Source organism: Spermophilus citellus (genome assembly GCF_964194105.1).
Source record: "Spermophilus citellus genome assembly, chromosome: 6".
NCBI lineage: Eukaryota > Metazoa > Chordata > Mammalia > Rodentia > Sciuridae > Spermophilus > Spermophilus citellus.
In genome coordinates this window covers 101,567,706-101,586,595 of record NC_138187.1, presented here as the reverse complement: position 1 = coordinate 101,586,595, position 18,890 = coordinate 101,567,706, and the positions used below count along the sequence as shown (strand labels likewise).

The 18,890-nt window shown below is 58.4% G+C and overlaps 1 protein-coding gene across 1 annotated transcript in view; it reads left to right on the top strand.

The window, feature by feature from the left end:
• The window catches only part of GALNT2 (polypeptide N-acetylgalactosaminyltransferase 2), an 89,810-nt gene that overhangs the window by 68,112 nt on the left and 2,808 nt on the right, over nt 1-18,890 (top strand). Inside the window, exons 7-15 of the mRNA XM_081298068.1 lie at nt 1,575-1,696; nt 3,520-3,607; nt 5,335-5,422; nt 5,875-5,978; nt 9,188-9,314; nt 10,976-11,068; nt 11,273-11,356; nt 13,033-13,159; nt 16,815-16,934. Of these exons, the coding sequence (XP_081154194.1) occupies nt 1,575-1,696; nt 3,520-3,607; nt 5,335-5,422; nt 5,875-5,978; nt 9,188-9,314; nt 10,976-11,068; nt 11,273-11,356; nt 13,033-13,159; nt 16,815-16,934 (953 nt within the window). The remainder of the gene's footprint in view (nt 1-1,574; nt 1,697-3,519; nt 3,608-5,334; nt 5,423-5,874; nt 5,979-9,187; nt 9,315-10,975; nt 11,069-11,272; nt 11,357-13,032; nt 13,160-16,814; nt 16,935-18,890) is intronic.

Genomic DNA, 18,890 nt, shown 5'->3' with positions numbered 1-18,890 from the left:
TTCTGAATGTGATCCTTTGGGTTTCCATAGAACTGAAGTGTTCTCCAAACTTCTCTAACTTGACAAGACTTGAATTCCAAACCTTGTGTCCACAGGGATTGATAGCAGCTGAATTCTCAGCTGTGTCCACTACAACAGGAAGCAGATGAACTCAGCTTTCTGGTTGGTCTTCCAGGGCTTCTTGGAGTACAGGCCTGTGAAGTTAGCTCAGCAGTTAGCCAGGCATGATCACTGGCCCTTTTCAGGGTCTCCTCCTCTAGTCCCAGCCAATCTACAAGTCCTACACTTTCTCCTCTGGCACCTTAAGCTAGAAGGGCAGCATTGCAGGGTGGGGTGCCTTGGGAAGCACCCCCTGAATGTGGCCTTGGGCCAGGTGGGCCTACTCTCAGGAGTTGATACGCTGTCTTCTGTTCCTCCGGCTTTATATCTTACTTGGAGTTCATACCTGATTTCCAGGCTGGGTTTTGCCCAATCACAGCGGCTCTGCAGTCAACCGGTCACTCTGTCCTTTGCCCCTGGAGGCAGGCAATTATGTAGGGTCACCGTGGTTCTCCTCAAACTGCATAAAGAGGAACATAGAGCCCTCATCTTCCCTGGGTATGAACCTCTCATCCAGTCCAGACACAGAGCCCCCAAGCACAGCATTTGTCGCATTCCTCACGACTAAGACACTTAGGGTCACCCAGGGGAACTAGGCTGCATGAAATAACCACACAGAGACAGAGACAGAGATACCTTTTTTGGGGGGTCCTGACGCCTCCTCTGACCTTAGGGGTCCTCTGACCTTAGAGGTCCGTGGAAAGAGAGTGAGCAGGTGCTGAATCCTTTTATTGTGGAGAAGCCATTCAAATGAGTCAAGGGGTCAGGTTTCAAGGCGTTGAGTCTAGCTTTGTGATATCTGCAGTCAGCAGGTTGACTGATAGCTATGACGACCATACTGAAGGGCAGAGCAAGAGAAGGGGACACACAAAGGGAGCTTCCATGGAAAATTCTATCCCAAACAGGGCAAAGGGGTAGGGTTACAAAAGAACAGGGAGTGTAGCTCAACCCCAATGTAGCTCAACACCTGAAGACACGCCTTCAATTTCCTGTGCTGGGACAATGCCCAAGTCACCACGAAATGTAGTGATAGGTCACAGCCTCTTGCTTCAGGATGGAAGGCATGGGTCATCCCGAGTGGCTCCCCACAAGCATCCAGGACAGTCAGATCTGTGTCTCGAAGAGCAAGTGTGTGTGGCCAGCAGGTTGCAGGTGTTGAAGCTGGCCCAGCAGCACCACTGGGTCTCTGGCTCTGATAGGTCTCAGAAGACAGAGACATCTGCAGCAGGCTGGGGGGTTATGGCCAGGTCCCAAGGTGTGGAGCTGACGTCTTCCAGGGTCCAGCCAGTCGGGAAGCTGTGGCTGAGCCAGAGAGAAGTCCTTCTGAAGGTCTAGCTTCTTTGCTAGATACAGGCTTTGTTATGCCAAGGTCTTTCTGGTCGGGTGGCTCTAGGGGGTGGCCTTCCCAGGCAACAGTTAACTGCAGAGAAGCTTGGGTTCTCACTTCCCTGATGCACTTCTGCCTTCCTTTTCAGGCCTGATGCGCTCCAGGGTCCGGGGTGCCGACGCTGCCCAGGCCAAGGTCCTGACCTTCCTGGACAGCCACTGCGAGTGTAACGAGCACTGGCTGGAGCCGCTGCTGGAGCGGGTGGCTGAGGTGAGGCCCAGGGCCAGGGCGGGGCACATGGGCGCAAGGCATGTGGTCGTGGGCTGGCCATGGGTGCCCCTGGTGCGGGGAGGAAGGCAGTGTCTCTAGGGGTTCATCCACAGTGCTTTGGGCTGTTGGGGTCCCTGTGCGAGGAGGCCGCAGGCTCGGCAGGGGCTGGGAGGTGGCTGGTGAAGGCAGCTTTGGCTCAAGCTCAGCTGCTTCCTCACCTTAGCTCTGAGGGCGTGAGGGGACCTGGGACTTCAGGCTGGGGCAATGCCAGCCTCGGCTCCCACTGAGGACCAGCCCATCATGCCAGGCTCAGGGAGAAGCACATGCTGGTTGTCACTCAGTGCCTGGGGCCCCCTCGGGCACCACCTCCTGCGAGGGGCATCATCATAGAGCTGGGTGACCTCCTTAGTTCTGGCCGCCTTCATTGACTTTCTGTCCTTCCTGCTGTGACTCTTCATTTGACAGGGAGGGCAAACATGACGAGAGGAGGTAGAGAAAGGTAGAAGTGCTGGCTGCAGCATGGAGGGGCAGCTGGGCTAGGAAGACGCAGACACAGACATCCCAGGCCGTAGCGTGGAGGGTCAGCTGGGCCCAGGGAGACGCAGACATCCAGGCTGCAGCATAGACAGCTGGGCTCAGGGAGACGCAAATGGCTTGTGCTACAGCACAGAGGGACAGATGAGAGCCAGTTACTTGTGAAATACTGCATGGCCAAAGCTGGTAATAGTCATGACACTTAACTGCCTGCTTTGGGTTTGTTGAACAACATGGTAGACGCTGCTTATGCACTGTTTCTAATGCAGGTTTTGCCTCCTCCTAGATTGTTGAGGAAATGGTATAAGGGTTGTTGGCCGTCGTTGATGGGCAAAATGGCAGGTAGCAGGATTTCAAAGCAGATTCTGCTGAGCCCCAGGGTTTGTCCCGGAGCCCTCACCTGCCTACTGCTGTCCGCTCTGCCAGGCCATCTCCTGAAAAGCCAGGCCAGAATCAACCTGTGTTGGCCAGTGCACAGGCCTCTGCCTCGTGGCAGGACCAGCAGAGCTGCCTCATGCCCATTCGAGTTAAGGCAAGAAGCACTGAGGTGATGAGTTCTCACACGTCCTCATCTTTCCAAAAGAAACAGAGGTGTCCTGTTGACTTCCACAGCCAGAGGGGAGGGAGCCAGGCTGGGGCCACCGCACTTGGTCTTCTATTTGCACATGGTAGCGCTGGAGGCCCCTGGTGCTCTGTGGCCTGTCCTTCCTTAGCTCCTTTGATTCCCTTGTCTGATGGTTTTCCCGTCTTTCCTGGCCAATAGGGCTGCACAAGCCTTTGTCCCAGCCTCTGACCAGAGTCTGACAGTGGGCACAAGGAGGGGCACAGCCAGAGCTTTGCTGTGGGAGCACGGGGAGGCCCTGCGGTCCCCTTGCTTTCTGCTGGTGGGACCTGGGCGCGCTCCTCACCCCTCACACCCCCTTGTCCAGAGAAGCCCAGTCCAGCCTGAGGTCTGCTTTGCCTTAGGGTGCAGGGCCAACTTGCTGCACATCGAGCTAGGACTCACCAGAATCCTGTGGCAAGACTGTGAGGTGGACCAGCCCCTGTCATGGTCCTTACCTTAGCTGGGTGAACAGATGGCCAGAGGGTCCCAGGCCTCCACTGACCCCCTCTCACGCAGGCAGCCCCTCTGCCTGCCCCATTGCAATTGGGTCCCGAGGTGGGGGAGGTCCTGAGGGCCCAAGTAGAGGGGTGCAAGCAGTTAAGGCTGCCTGGTGACCCCAACAGGGCTCTGGGGGCTGTGTGCTGGTTTGGGATGTTGACAGCTTCTCTGTTATTTGCATATGCAGGACAGGACCCGGGTCGTCTCACCTATCATCGATGTCATTAACATGGATAATTTCCAGTACGTGGGGGCCTCCGCAGATCTGAAGGGCGGTAGGTGTTCATCCTTGCGCACCTGCCTACTCATCCTGTGCCTGGTGTCTGAGGGGCAGTGACACGGTCCACCCTGCTGTGTGTGCCCATAGGAAGCCCTCTGCATACTACCAGGGCTGTCAGGAAGGGGCTGTGGCCCTGCTTCCCACCCCTCCTCTTCCAGCCATGTGGCTCAGTGTGGCTATGTTGTCATTTCTGACCAGAGGTGCCAGGCCCCCGCTGACAGGCAGGGCTACAGCTCCTTAGAACTGAGGTTTTGTGGAGCTGGGAGCCATGGCCTCTCTGCACTGCCCATGCCCAGGGATCACCATGTCCTGCTGTCCCTGCCTCTTGCATGTATCTTGGTCACTGATCCCTCTGCCTTGGCCCAGCCACCTTGTCCTGCTCTCTGCCGGGCAGCATTTGTCTGGGGGACCATACTGGCTCTTATAAGCCTGACAGCACAAGTGACCTGCAAGTCCATCCCCAGAGTACCGGCCACAGCATATGTAAGACCCTCTGTCCCTCCTGAGAATGAGCAAAGGCCCGGAGCTTCCACTGCCAGGGGCTGGCTTAGATCTTGAAGCCAGGGTATAACTAAGCCTGGGGTGAAGCAGAACATGGGCCTGGTTGCCCGTCAGCCTCTGGCCACTGAACTCCCCCTTTACTTCCGAGGTCTGGATCAGAGGCATAGTGCCCACACCGAAGGGCCTCGGGCCACTAAGGAGCCTCCTGTTGCCTCTGGCCCATGCCCATGGGTATAGCCCCGTGAGGGAGCGTTGAGCTCGGGCGCTCATGTAGGAACTCAGCTGGGATCCTGAGGGCAGGGGCTACCCGGTGGCTGGAGAGCTGTCAGTGTCCTCTGGTGTTCTTCTCACTGGCTTGTCAGGAAGCCCATGGGCCCACCCCAGGGCAGCCCTGTGCAGATGGTCAGCCTCTACATTCCCACGTGGAATTGGACATCTGTCCCACCACCTAATGTTTTTAGCAGATTGGAAGAAAATATCCTATTCCAGACAATCCATGGGCCAAGGGTCCACTATTGTTCGGACCTCCAGAGAGAAGACAGTGCAGCAGAGGACCGGGCCCCAGCCTCTGATGGATGGCAGGCACTAGGAGGCCCCAGTACCTTGGCCCTCCTGCCCCCACCCCATGGGCCCACTGCCCTGGGTGGGCTGGTTGCCTCTGCCCTCAGCATCCTCATCCAAGATGCAGGTGGCCACCTTCCTCTAGTTCACTCTCAGGTGGCAGTTTTCATGTCCCCACCCTGTCCCCACTGCTGAATAGTCTCAGGTGGAATCAGAGACACCAAGGAGGCCTAGTCGGTAGGCCCAGGAGCATGCCCCTCCCTGTGTCCCTGTCCCAGGGGGCACGGAGCAGTGGCCGGGGTGCTTGATCTTCCCTCCTTGCCTCTCGTGGCTCTTGGATGTGCAGACCCAGTGTGCCTCAGGTTCCACACTTTCACTAGCTCGCCTCTCAGTGCTGGGAGCAGGACCCCCACTGGGCTGCACCGCCCTCCTGCTCACTGCAGTGTTGGGAAGCCTGGCCTGAGTGTCTTTCTGGGTCAGGGCCTGCAGTGCTGCTCCTGCCCTCCCTGCTAGCACTACCACCCCAGTCGCTCCTTCCATGCACGCCTTTTGTCTGGCTTGGTTTTATGTGAGTCAGTCCACAGGCCAGCTGTCTCTGTGCTGGAGTCGGGCCAGAGTGCGTGCATACGCATCCCAGCACTGCTCACTTTCTCGCCGCAGGCTTTGATTGGAACCTGGTGTTCAAGTGGGATTACATGACACCGGAGCAGAGAAGGTCCCGGCAGGGGAACCCGGTTGCCCCCATAAAGTAAGTGCAGAGTGTCCCGCAGGCCGGAGCCCAGCCCCTGCAGGCTGCCCTGCACCTCCTCCCCTCCCCACAGCTCCCTCCCACGGGTGCTCGTGAGGCCACTCCACGAGCTCTGGGCTGCCTGTCTGCAGCATGGTGCTGCTGTGAGCAGAGTGGGAGCCTTAGGCCATGGCTCCGTGTCACTCTGAACCTTACGACAACTCTGTAAGGAGAGCAGGGCCCAGAAGGGCCAAGGACCTCACCCAGTCAGCGAGTGTCCACCAGCAATCGGTCCCTCGCAGGGAGGCTCGGCACAGTCCGGGCAGGGGCTGGGAGGCGTCTGGAGGCAGCGGTGGGACATGAGATCAGGAGGACCGTGCTGCTTGAAGGCCAGTGTGTGGCCAGGAAGCCTAGGCAGGGTGTGACAGGGGTGCCAGCAGCTCACCTTGACCTTGGCCTCTCCACCTCTGCAGGACCCCCATGATTGCTGGTGGGCTGTTTGTGATGGACAAGCTCTACTTTGAAGAGCTGGGGAAGTACGACATGATGATGGACGTGTGGGGCGGAGAGAACCTGGGTACGTATGAGACTCATGGGGCGATGCGCTTGCCAAGGCAGGGGCCTCCCTTGATGGTTCAGCCCCACCAGCCCTGAGCCCACCTCGTACCCCCCACCCCCGACTGCTCGGGGTGCTGGGGAAGACATCCTGTTAGAGCTGAGGCCAGAATTCAGGGGTCCTTGAATGGAAGCACAGGCTCCACCTGCTGTTTGGCTGGTGGTTTAGAAGCCACCTTCCAAATGGGGAAGCAGCCCCTCCCTACCCTGCGGGTGGGCCCCCTGCGCTGCCCCGGAAGCAGGGCCCTCTGATCCCTCTGAGAGCTAGGCCGTGGTCTGGCTGCTCTGAGGGTGTTGTGAGTGGCCGTGGGAGCTGTTGGTACTTGGACGGGGCAGCCAGGCCAGCGAGATTGCGCATGCTCACCTGGGCTTTGGTGCTCTCCTCACTGGCCTCACCCAGCCCGTCCTCAGGGCTGCTGCATGTCGGGTCCCGTTGGTGCTTGGACAGGTATGCCCAGGAGGACAGCCAGGGACTGGCACTGCTCTGCTGAGGGTTTTACTCTGACAGATTCAGATGGTTTTTGTTAGTTTGAAAGCCCAGTCTCGCTTATCTTTTCCCATCACGTTGATGTGTCATTGGTGAAAACACCTCATCTCTGAGGACCTTTTGTGCTTTAATGTTGAAAGCTGCTCTTTCTCAGCCTGTGCTGCACGGAGAGGGACGGAAGGGCCTCAAGTTGGTCTCCATTCCTGGAATTTTAAGGATACCTTGACCTTAGATGGGGCTCCGGTGGAGTCTTGGGGCCGAAGGCTCCAGTCACTGACCTCTGAAGAGGATCCAGAGTCCCGCTTGCTCCCCAGGCTCCCGTGGCAGGGCCCCCGATGGAGCAGTGTGGGGCTCAGGTGGCTCCTTCTGGGCATGTACGGGTGGCACACATGGTGATGGGTGCCAGCCGGGCTCCCATCTGAGGAGGCTGAAACTCAGTCTTCGTCCCCAATGCCAATCCATTAACGAGAACGTGGTTTTGAGAAAAAAGGAAAAGAAGGTTCATTGCTTTGCTAGCAAAGGAGAAACACAGGGGACTCCTGTCCCAGAGGCTGTGATTCTGCCCATTTGCAGGAATAGGGGTTTTCATAGAGGTGACTCAGAGAAAATGAGATTAGGGAGAAGGTTAGGGAAAAGAAGCCTTTTGTCTCGTTGCACCTTTGAAATCAAGATGGGTCACTAACAACTCTATTGGAGCCACCCACAAAAATTTGGCCAGGGTTCTTCCTCTTGCCACCTGTATTCAAACCAGATGGTGTGATCCAGAAACACGGCCTCAACTTGTGCCAGCAGTGTGTCTGTCAGTAGGCAGAGGATATGGGCTTCATTAGGTTGGACTAAGTGATTTTCCCCGAGTAGATTGCCCAAGTCAGCCACCCAGCCACCCAATGGCAGAGAACATGCTAGTGCTTCGTACATAAAATAAACTTCTAAAAAACTTAAAAAAAAAAAAAAAGATTAGAAAAAGAAAAACATGTACATTTCAAAGCCACAAGGGATATAGAGCGTCGGGTGAACCCTCAATTAGGAGCAGGTGTGCTGTCACTGTCACCAGCTTTCACCTTGTGTCTGGGTAGGGCCCTGGGGTCAGCTAGGTCCCCAAGTCCTGGGATTCTTCCCCTCCCTGGCTGGCTCTGCAGGACCCTTGGCCACAAGCTAAGCTGCAGAGTGTCTGTGGAGAGACTGCCCTGAGCATGGCTCCGACTTCTTATTCTGGGCACTGAGCACCCTGCCCACAGTCGTCACCCAGTAGCCTTTGTGGGTGGGGGGAGGTGGGGTACAGATGTGCCCAAAGAGAGTCCAGCCCCCATGGTCCTGGTCAGCGGTGAGTCCTTATGTAGTCAGAACTCCCGCTAAGGAAGAGGATAGGGGCCTTGAGCCCGGGCAAGCTGAGGCCTCGTCCTGAAGGAAGGACTCTTCTAGGCCCTCCAGGGCCCAGGGGCAGACACCAAGGGCCTCGCCCTCCAGGTGGGAGGCAGCTGCAGGGTTCAGCCATAACCTGCCCCAGGCCTCCCTGCAACCCTCCCAGCTTAGCACGCCCCAGGCAAAAGCTTGAGTTCAGATCTCCAGTGAAGCAAAGGAATATTTAGATTTTACCTCCTGAAATTCTGGGCGCTTCCTGCTCGGGTCTGTGGGACACTTGAAGGGTAGGAGAGCTTTCACTGAGGTGGCTGGGGTGGGGTCAGCCCAGGGCCTGGCATGGCCAGTATTTCTCCACTGAGTCCCATCCCAGCCCTGATAACCCAGGGACAGTTATCAGGGTCCCATTCTGCTGGTGTGTGACCATCTTCCCGCAACCTGGCTTTACCAGGCGGTCTGTGCTGCTACGTGGTGGGGTGCTCAGCTGGAGGGCTCCAGCAGGTGACAGTGCTGGCTCGGGTCACCTGCCCGCATTCTCAGGGCCCTTACGCAGCCTTTCCAGGACTCTCTGAAAGGGTATCCTGACCTTTCAGAATGGTTCATCTGAATTTCTATCCAACCTGGGTCCCTTGCTTTTGGGGTGCTGGTTAGGAGAGGTGCCTGGCTGATGTCCCCTGGTACAGAAGACTGTGCTGAGCAGTTGTGTTCCACAGCCCTGCAGGATGAGCTCCCAGGACCAGGTAGTGCCTGGCCCTGCCGTCTGACTCTCAGGCTGACTCTCTGGATGTGGCCTTCATGGGGACCATCCTGCCTGGGCAGTGGGTGCTGTGACGTGCCATGGGTCTCTCCACTGTCCTCAGCCACTGCCGTGGGTGGTCTGAGAGGCCAGTGTAGTTCGAGGCCTGAGAACACGGTGTTTGTGGTTGGGAGAAGGGTCTCTTTGCGGGGCCCAGCTGCGTGAAGAGCCCGTGGTCTCCAGCAGTGAAGCCTGCTGTGCATCTCAGGGCCCCCAGTGGGGTCGGAGCTGGGCGAGTAGGCAAGGCCTGTGAGGGCCCAGCACGCACGGTCACCAGCCAAGAACCACCCTCATCTCCAGATTTCTGGTCCAAATCTGAGCTGTTCCCCACAAGTATGTCCTCGAGGGCCCTGCAGAGTCTAACTGTCCAGGGTGTTTTATGTGTCTCCACTTGGAATGTTCTGGACTGTCCTAAAGGAAGGCACTGCTCCTTGGGGCTCCTTCAGCGGGTAGAACAGGCTGAGGATGGACGTGGGCAACTGTGCACCTGGGGTGGCTCTGTTGGTCACCGAGTCTCCTTCCCACCCAGAGATCTCCTTCCGCGTGTGGCAGTGTGGCGGCAGCCTGGAGATCATCCCCTGCAGTCGCGTGGGACATGTGTTCCGGAAGCAGCACCCTTACACCTTCCCAGGCGGCAGTGGCACTGTCTTTGCCCGGTAAGTACTGGAAGATGGAGGCTGAGGGGGCCAGCATGCCACTGTCCACTGTGGAGCTGGGTGTAGCCCTGGGGGCCAGGGGTCTTTAAGGTGGGCATGGCCCCGGGGCCCCTCTCAATAGGCTCCCCGCAGCTCCAGGTTCTTGGCTTCCTGTGACGCACAACACTGACATGCGAGCGCTTACTGTCTGAGTGCGCTAAACCATGCAGGGCTGGGTCACAGTGGCCTCTCTGGACCTGATGCCGGGAAGACTTGGGCATGGTAGGTTCCAGATAAACGTCTGAGCAGCTGGATGAATGGACAAAATTGGTGCAGTTGCGGTGAGGCTCATCTCGTGGGCTCCCCAGATGTCATCGAGTACACTGAAAGGGCAGCTTTGCTTTCAGGAATTGAATGACTTAGTCTCTTAAGAACTCGAGGGAGCTGAACACCCTGTAGAGCCACTAGGGCAGAAAGGGTCAGGGCATCGTGAATCTGATCCCGTCAGGCCCACTAGGTGAGACCACGTAGTAAGCCAGCCCCGCGAGGAGGGCCACTGGCTTGTGCCCAGTGGCCCCAGCACTGGGGGTGCGCACTGCATTGCAGGTGCCCGTGCAGAGGGGAGGTGGGCAGCACCATCTCCTCACCTGCGAGCTCTGCCGCACTCACACCTGCTGTGTGGGCCTCGGCCGTCTCCCCTCTGCCATGCCCCTTCTCCCTCCCCACACACCTTGTGACCCCTCCAGCTCCTGCCCACAGGCGAGGTGCCCCCAAGGGCCTCCTGGCATGTCCCGTGCTCTGCCCTCTGCGCACCTTCTCCCTGCCTTCTCAGTCCTGGTGATCTCCTGGTATGGAGCAGGCCAGGTGGGTGCCTTCTCGTCCTGTGTCCCTCAGTGGTGTTGCTGGCTCCTGATGGTGGCCTGTTCTCCCTGCACTCAGGGAAGACAGACACAGGTAATTTAAGTGACAACGTTGCCTCCCTGCTGAGCAGGACGCTATCCAAGGTACCTAGTGAGAGTTAGCTGTCATTGTAGCTGGAGCTCGAGGAAGAGTCCAAGATGTGGGGGCTGAGAGGGTGCTGTGCCACCCCTGGGAGTGGACATGCTGCCAGGCTGCACTCGAGTGGCCTTTGTATACCACACAGCCAAGAGCAGCTTGTCCCAGGACCTTCTCTGCCACAAAGCACGGCTCACTCCATGGTGGAGTCCCTCCTGCAGCTTCCCCTTCCTGAGAACCTGTGAGCCCAAGCAGAGGCCAGCCGGGACCCCAACATGGCCCACACTGCATCTCCACGTGACGGTCTCTCTGTCGGGCCTGTGGAGGTGGTGACACTGACGGCCGCTCCTGCCCACCTTTGCTTTCCCCAGAGATGTGGAGGCGGGAACCCCTCCTGGTCCCTGGCCCTGACTTCTTTGTAGGACATGTGGGGTGCGTGAGGGTCACGCTGGTCTGTCCTTGGTACATCACAGGCCCTTCTTTAAAAATAGATGCCTCCTCTGCTCCCACGGTGGCCTCTGCTCTGGAAGACCTGTACCCTCTGTAAGACCAGGGGGAGCTCCATGGGCCTGGCCGGCCGGAGCTGCCCCACACCCAGGGAGCTCACCCAGCCACATGCCTGGCAGAGGGGCACAGCGTTGTGGTGCCAATAGAAGCACCCTCAGGAAAGTCGGTTTTGTTTCTAGCAACACCCGCCGGGCGGCCGAGGTCTGGATGGATGAGTACAAGAACTTCTACTATGCAGCAGTGCCTTCTGCCAGGAACGTCCCCTATGGCAAGTGAGTGTCCCTCACCTCCTGTGTGGCTGGGGGTCCTAAGGGATACCTGTCCACAGGAGCCTTTGCTCAGGGACTACAGGCCTGGTGGAGGCAGGTGGGGCTGCACCCAGAGCCTGGACAGCCCGGCTCGCTGGCAGGTGTCTGTTCTATGCAGATAGCTGTCCTCCTGCGGTGTGTGAAGGGGTCTGTTTCTCTCTCCTCCAGTATCCAGAGCAGACTGGAGCTCAGGAACAAACTGAACTGCAGACCCTTCAAGTGGTACCTCGAAAACGTCTACCCAGAGCTGAGGTGAGTGCCCAGGGCCTGCGTTTCTCTCTGTGAGGTCTCAGTAGCAAAGATAGTCAGGGAGGCTGCAGGAGGTGACAGTCACACTGCGAGCAAGAGACCAGAGGCAGGGATGTCCTCTGCGCTCAAGCTGCCTGCTGCAGCCTCATGTCTCCTGCGGAGTTGTCCCCACTCTGCGTAGACCTGGAGCAGTCCTAAGGTGTCACCTCATTCTGACATGTGGCCTATGAGTAGCAGACGGGTCAGTGGTGAGAGGGCCCTGTCTCTTCAGAGCAGCAGCTGGGGCTGCACACAGGGCTATTGCTCCCTTCCCATCGCAACTTCTCCTGCCCTCAGCCCTGTAGGCTGGAGAGGAGAGGTGAAGCCAGCCAGCAAGGGATGGCACCACAGTGACTCAGACAGCGGCCTGCCTCACTCCTGGGAACAGCAGCCCTGTGCCCTGCGTCCCGTTGGGTGGCCAGTGAAGGCAGAGTACTCTTCTGAGCTTCATTTTCACCTCTGGCCTCTCTGTCTGTGCTGAGCTCCAGAAACTCTTCAGGTTCCGGGAGCCACTGCACTTGAGATGGAAGGGTTTGTCAGGCCGCGGCAGCGTGGACCTTCCTATCTTCCTTATTCCCAAACAGCAGCTCACAGACCCCGGCACAGGGACGAGGAGCACTGGCTCCACTTTTTGTGGCTGGGACGGCTTCTCCAGAGTCTCCTGCTACAGGTGACTCTCAGGAGCTTTTGCTCTGCATTTGGGTGGCACTGGAGTTGGCAGGTGAAGGAGGGGAGAGGACCCGGTGTCATCCATGAATGCCGCTGCCAAGGACCATCTGGCTGCTCACAGGCTGTGCCAGCAGGGCCCCAGTCCTTATCTCTCACCACCACAGGGTTTCACAGCAGGGACTTTGCCCAAGTGGCACGTGCTGCCCTTGCTGTCCTGGTGGCCTATGATGTGTGGGTGACGATGCCATGGGGTAACGCGAGAGATGCTGTTTATTGCTAGGGTCACCTGTGGCTGGGGGACATGGGTCCTGTGTGCCCTGCAGATCTGGCTCAGGCGTTGGGTGCCTTACCAGCGGGTGGGCCTGCTTCTGAGATGCAGGCCAGGGAGGCACCGACTACCTGTTGTGACTTGTCTGTGATGTTGCCGCCGTGTCCTGCTTCCCGTGGCAGGTGCTGGGCCCAGGCCAGTGGCAGATCTCCATCACATTGCAGTGGAGACCCATCTAGTTGGTTCTGAATGGGATATGAGCTGAGGCTTGGAGAGCGTGGTCTTCACTGACAGCCTCGCAGCCAGCGCAGCCATGCAGTGGAGCTGACATCCAGTCTCATTCCAGAGCTAGTGGCCCTTGCCTGTGGGGCCCTCCCACACTGTGGGGGTTGACCACTGGCAGATCCCAGGTCCCCTGCTAGGCTCAGGTCCCAGCCTCTGGAAGGTCCAACCAGCCAACTTGTTGTTTATGTGGCATCCACAGGCCAACTTGAGTGTGGGGACATTTCCTTCCCAGAAGGACTTCCAGTACAGAGAAAAAGGGGATATTGCTCCCGTTCACCACCTGATGGCGCTGGAGCCCAGAGCAAAGATTGGCCATGGGAATGCGGACCAGCCCAGTGGCCTCCCTCTTGTACCTGCTGCTGTGCTGAGGTCACTGGTGGTCCTGAAGGACTGAGCAGCTTCTCATGTTGCATTTCAGGGTCCCAGACCATCAGGACATAGCTTTTGGGGCTTTGCAGCAGGGAACCAACTGCCTTGACACTTTGGGACATTTTGCTGATGGCGTCGTTGGAATTTATGAGTGTCACAATGCTGGGGGAAATCAGGTAAGTGTGTGGGTGAGCTGGACTGTGCCAGCCTGGAAGGAACGGGCTGGGGTCCTGGGTTAGCAGACCTGGTTGCAACCTTCCCTATGTGGACACTACTGTTCCTACAGGGCACAGCCTCTGTGGCAGCCAGATCAGGGTCAGGTGGCTGCGCAGGCCTTGGTGGACCTCCAGGTGCCTAACAGGTGTGCTGCCAGCCATTAGGTGGCTATAGCATAAAATGCAAAATACAAACCATTGCTGCTTTGGTGTGAGCCTGTGAGCCTTTCCCCTAGCGACATAACACCCACCACTGTGAGAGAAACGTGCGAAGCCTGCTGGGTCCAGCACGTGTGCAGTTGGAGCAGTGCCGTGCGCCCTTACCTCCTCAAACAGTTGCCTGACTCTGTGGGCCCAAGAGCTAAGGAGGGCAGTTAGTTCACTTCACACGTCATGGACTTGTCAATCTCAGGCCCTCGTAAGATGAAACACTCTTGAGGGCGGGTGGTGTTTCATGTGTCCCACTTGTTATGCAGTCTCAGAGGCTGCTTGGCATGGCCTGGACATCCTGAATAAGACGGGCGTGGCACAGGGTCTCTCCTGGCCATTGCAGTCCCCATCAATTAGGGCAGGCGTTGGAGCCGGCCCAGCCTCTCCCTTGCACATTCAGGCCATTCCCAGGCCTCTGGACCCTGAGGATGCTCCAGGACCGGGCTCTCCACTCCAGGCTTTGGGCGTGGCTGCATCTCTCAGTTTCAGGTGTCTGTTTCTGTGGCAGGTGGTTCCCATTTGTACTCTTGTCTCGGGTTCCTGTAGTATTGGGAGTTCCTGGAAGGAGGCAGAGGGGAGAGGGGCGGAGGTGGAGGAGGAGAACAACAGCTGTGCTCTCTGTGGGCAGGGCAGAGGAAGGGGCCGCACTCACCATGGGCCGTGTCCTGGTGGCTCTGCAGCCCTGGTGCTGATGTAGATTGGCTCTTGCTGTAGCCTCCAGGCTGGGGCCACCTGTGGAATCTGCTGTGAGTGGCAAAGCTGGGCCCCAGCATGGGTTGGCCGCTGTCCTTCTGGTTCAAGCCTGGTGGCCCTGTCCCCCACTGCAGCCCCGTGTTGATGGGGGATGGCAGCAGCACAGGTGCTCATGTTTCCATGTGCACATTAGGGCCCTGAGGAGGCCCACACGGCCACGCTGGGAGCCAGGGCAGTCCAAGGCAGAGAGGCCCAGTAGTCCCTCAGACCTCACCAGCCTGGCTCAGGGCAGCTGAGGCTCCCCTGTGGCCTGTGGCCTGCGCGGCTGTGCCTGAGGCTGAGTTGCCCTCAGCTAACAAGCACCGAGGGCCAGTCCTTGCATCCCGGAGGCCCTCTGGGAGGTGCTTCCTGACTGGGCTTTCCAGTCAGCATCTCCCCAGGCAGCAGGCATGGAGGCCTTCCTGGCCCTGTGTTGGCCGTCACTACCCTCCCGTGCTCTGAGTCCAGTCCCAGCCTCCCAGACCTGTACAACATGGCTCCCTGGGCAGCAACATCCCCTCCTCCCAGGCCCTCACCAACGCACGGCCGTCACCAGATCTCATTATAACTGCTCCTCCTCAGTCCCAAAGGCAATGGCTTGGGCAGTATACTGCAGTCGCTATGGCCAGGTGTGGAGCCCTCTGCTAACAGGCTGTCCATGGTCAGAGCACCTGGAGCCTGAGGCTCCAGGCTGGTAGTAAACAGGTGGCAAGGTAGAAGGGCCTGCAGCGGACACAGGCTGGGACGGCACCACGAGGACCTGCCATGGATGTGCGGGGTTTAGCAACAAGACACCGCACACCCGACCCCACCTTGGGTCTGTCTGCTGCAGAGGCCACCTGCCTGTCAACATTGCCGTGGGGGTCAGGTCTGCACTGGCACCTTGGCCGCCGCATGTGGATGTAGCTCATGCGTATGAAGTTTGTGTGGCCTTACTGAACTGAAATCCAGAGCGCAAATCTGGAGACACTGCCACTGCCCAGGTGCCCCCTTGAAGACCCACCACCATGAGTCCTCTGAACTGATGGTAAAGTGCCACACAAGAGAGGAGGGGCACACGGGAGCTGAGGACCTCTTGGTGTGCTCCTCAGTGGCAGCGCAGGGAGCATGGCCTACACTCCCAGGTCACTGAAGAGCAGGACAGAACTGCCCACACTGCTCACCCCAGGTTGGTTTTGCTGGAACTGTTGTGATGTCGGGGAGGATGCAGGTTTTTTCACTGGCCGGTTGCAAGCCCAAGGCCTCCAGGTGCCTGCTGGCAGGACAGTCTGAGCCCCAACAGGACCTAGTCATTCCCAAAGATTGGAGGTATGAGGGGCACCCACCATGAAGGCCTCCGGAGATGTCTGTGCAGACAGGAGGACTTCCCAGAGCCATGAGGGCCCTGTAGGAATTTTCTGCAGGACAACGTGGCAGGGATACCTTTGCAAACCTGCTTGACCTCGATCTTGTTTTTCATAGAATTCCTGACAGTAAGGTTGAGGAAACATCAATCAAAAGCAGACAGGATTGAGGCCCAGCGTGCAGGACACATGCCCTATCTCACACCATGCAGAGGCCCAGGTGTCCACTGTCCCTGGCTGCCCCGCACGCCCTCCCCAAGGGAGAGGAGAGGGACACTGTTCCCACATGGTGGTTGGGCAGCAGGCGTGAGGCTCCGGCAGTCCTGGCCGTGCCCATGGACCGAAGAAGGACAAGCTATGCCACAGCCCTTGACCCTCCTAACAGCATGCCTGCGCCTCATCCGCCTTCCCACAAGGAGGCCGTCCTGGCACTGACAGAGCTCTGAGTCAGACGGGTGCAAGGGATGTGGCACTGTAACATGGGAGTGGGGGACTGTGAGGGAGGAACTTGTCGCAGGAGCCTGCTGGGCTCAGGGGAAGGGGAGAAGGGGCCAGGGCAGCGAGGGCGTCCCTACACACTCGGCCAGGAGCCTCACCGTTCAGTTCAGAAGGATCCCCTTGACAGGATTCCTACCATCAGAGACTTGGGAAGCCCACCTTGCCGCCCAGCGTGGCCCTGCCCAGGGTGGCATGTCACTGCTCCTAGTGGTAGCTCGCCCGGCCGTCTTAGCCCTGACTTGTGTGGCAGTGTTCTGAAGCTCAGGCAAGGATATTTAAACGTCTCAGGCTCAGTTTTCTTGTCTGTGAGAAGAATAGCAGCCCCTGGGGATTTTGGGCACAGAAGACACACCACAGAGCTGGGCACCTAGTGGCAGATCGGCCATGCATACGTGCAGTACATGGACTGTCCTTTGGTGTCCAAGGACTCTAGGAGCTTGGGTGGATCAGGCGGCCTCTATCTTGAGGACACTCGTTCCTGCATAAATTTGCAGGAACTCACACTTGCTTTTTCAGTGTTCAGTCCGGTGCCCCAGCCTGTCTTCAGACCAACCCTGTGTGGGCAGGACCATTGGCGAGCGCCTGCTGAAGGCCCAGGCCAAGGCCACAGGCTTTGCAGCTCATGGTACCTACAGCAACAGTGACAGGTGCCTGGCTGATGCCATCTCTCTTGGCAACCGTACTGCATGGAGCAGTTTTTGCCCAGCAGCAGGATAAGTCAGGCCAGCACAGCACCACCCAGCTGCGGGTTGGTCTTGAGCGGGTCCCCAGCTGACACTGGCCCCTTCTGGTCTCACCTGGACTCCTGCCTCTGACTGGGCCTTGTTTTCCAGGAGTGGGCCTTGACGAAGGAGAAGTCGGTGAAACACATGGACCTCTGCCTCACTGTGGTGGACCGGGCGCCCGGCTCGCTCATCAAGCTGCAGGGCTGCCGGGAGAACGACAGCAGACAGGTAGGCCCTTGGGCACCGCGGTGCCATGCAGGTAGCAGCGTGTGCTCGCAGGTGACTGCACCACACTGGTGACGTTGGCCACCTGCCGGAGCTCAGCAGAGCAGTGACATGGCACAGAGCATTTTACAGAGAGACTACTTTGGTTTATTCGTTATTTTTTCCTGTTGAAATTTGCACCCATTCTGGATGGCTCACGTTCACACGGCGGGGACTGTATGCATGGCCCATGTCCAGCTGGGGATGAAACAGCCATGCCAAAACCACACTCCAATGTGACTGTAGATCTTTCCCTGGGCTGGCTAGCAGGGACTAGCAGGGCTCCTTGGGACGTGTCCACCAGGTCACTGCATGCTGCGCTCCCTGGGAGCTGGGCTTGTCTGACGTGTTCCCTGGTAGAAGCTTAGAAGGCCTGAGGTACAGCTCGGGGATAATAGGAACGTGGCCCAGGGCACCTCCCAGGGTGCCGCGTGTAGAATGCCGCCTGTCCTCCTGTAGGTGCAGGTGAGGTATAGAGAGAGTGAGGCACAGAACCTATTGTGGCCAAGGCCAGGGGCTAGCGCCCCTCCCAGCATCACCTGGGAGGACTGGGGCCCACACAGGACCCAGCTGGATTCCCGGGGTTGGCAAGTACTTGCAAAGGGCCTCTCTCGGCTCCTTGACCCAGTCTGGGTGCTCTACCCTCCTGTCCTCTGCCGAACCCTGCCCGTCTTGGCAGTGGGTCCCTCTCTGGGGCTCTGCTTGCTGACTGATTTGCTGTTGGTGCAGTTTCAGGACCTGTGTGGACCCCCAGTAAGAAAGTGGCTATCAAACTGGGGAAGGGGCCACCAGCACGACCCAGCCACAGAATTCAACCAGGCTGCCAGAGGGGATGGCCCCCAATCAGGCAAAAATGGCATTTCCTTTAGGAACTGGCAGGCAGGGTGTTTTTTATATAAAGCTGTGGTAAAGTGATGTCCTTGGCTAGTCCTCAAAGCCTTTTTAAAACAAAGGGCTGCTATAATCTCTCGGGTTGAAGTTGCTAGTTGTTCTCTCCAGTCGTGTTCTCAGGCCATAACTGATGTCCTCAAAGGCTCTGTGGTCTCCAGAGGGCACTTAGTGAGTGGGATCTGCAAGGTTGTAGCTGAACCCAGATTTGGGAGAGGGTGCCCACACCACCGTGGTCATCAGAAGGGCAGAGACCACTGGCCGACCAGCACCCCTCCTAGGGCAAGATTGTTGTCTTCCCCTTGCTTGAGGAACAGCTGTCCTGCTGCAGCCAGTGCCAGGTGACCAGGCACCTCCCACATTCCTGTTTTGTGAGCCTTGAAGCGGGAGGTGGCACTGGAGAAGTCAGAACACCCGATTCAGGGGGACCACAGAAGCACCTCCAGGAGGTCCCTGGTGCACTGCATGACGGGCAGAAGCGCCTCCAGGGGTCCCTGGAGCACTACTTGAGGGGCAGAGGTACCTCAGTGTCCCTGGTGAACTGAGTGAGGAAGAAAGCTGCCTCAGGGGTCCCTAGTGCACTGCATGGGGGCCAGAGGTGCCTCAGGGGTCCCTGGTGAACTGAGTGAGGGGATAGAGGTGCCCCAGAGCTCCCTGGTGCACTGCGTGGGGGGCAGAGGTGCCCCACGGGTCCCTGGCGCACTGAGGGGATAGAGGTGCCCCAGAGCTCCCTGGTGCACTATGGGGGGGAGAGGCACCCCCAGGGGTCCCTGGTGCACTGCATGGGAGGCAGAGGTGCCCCCCAAGGGTCTCTGGTACACTGCATGGGGAGCAGAGGCACCCCCAGGGGTCCCTGGTGCACTGAGGGACAGAGGTGCCCTCAGGGGTCCCTGGTGCACTGCGTGGGGGGCATCAGGGCTCAGCCTCTGCTGATGGGGAGGAGTGTTGGGGAGTAGAGTCAGAACTGCAGAGATTTTTAAACGGGGCTGTTTCTGGCATTGGCTCAGCAGCAGGCCAGGCTGATCCTCAGAT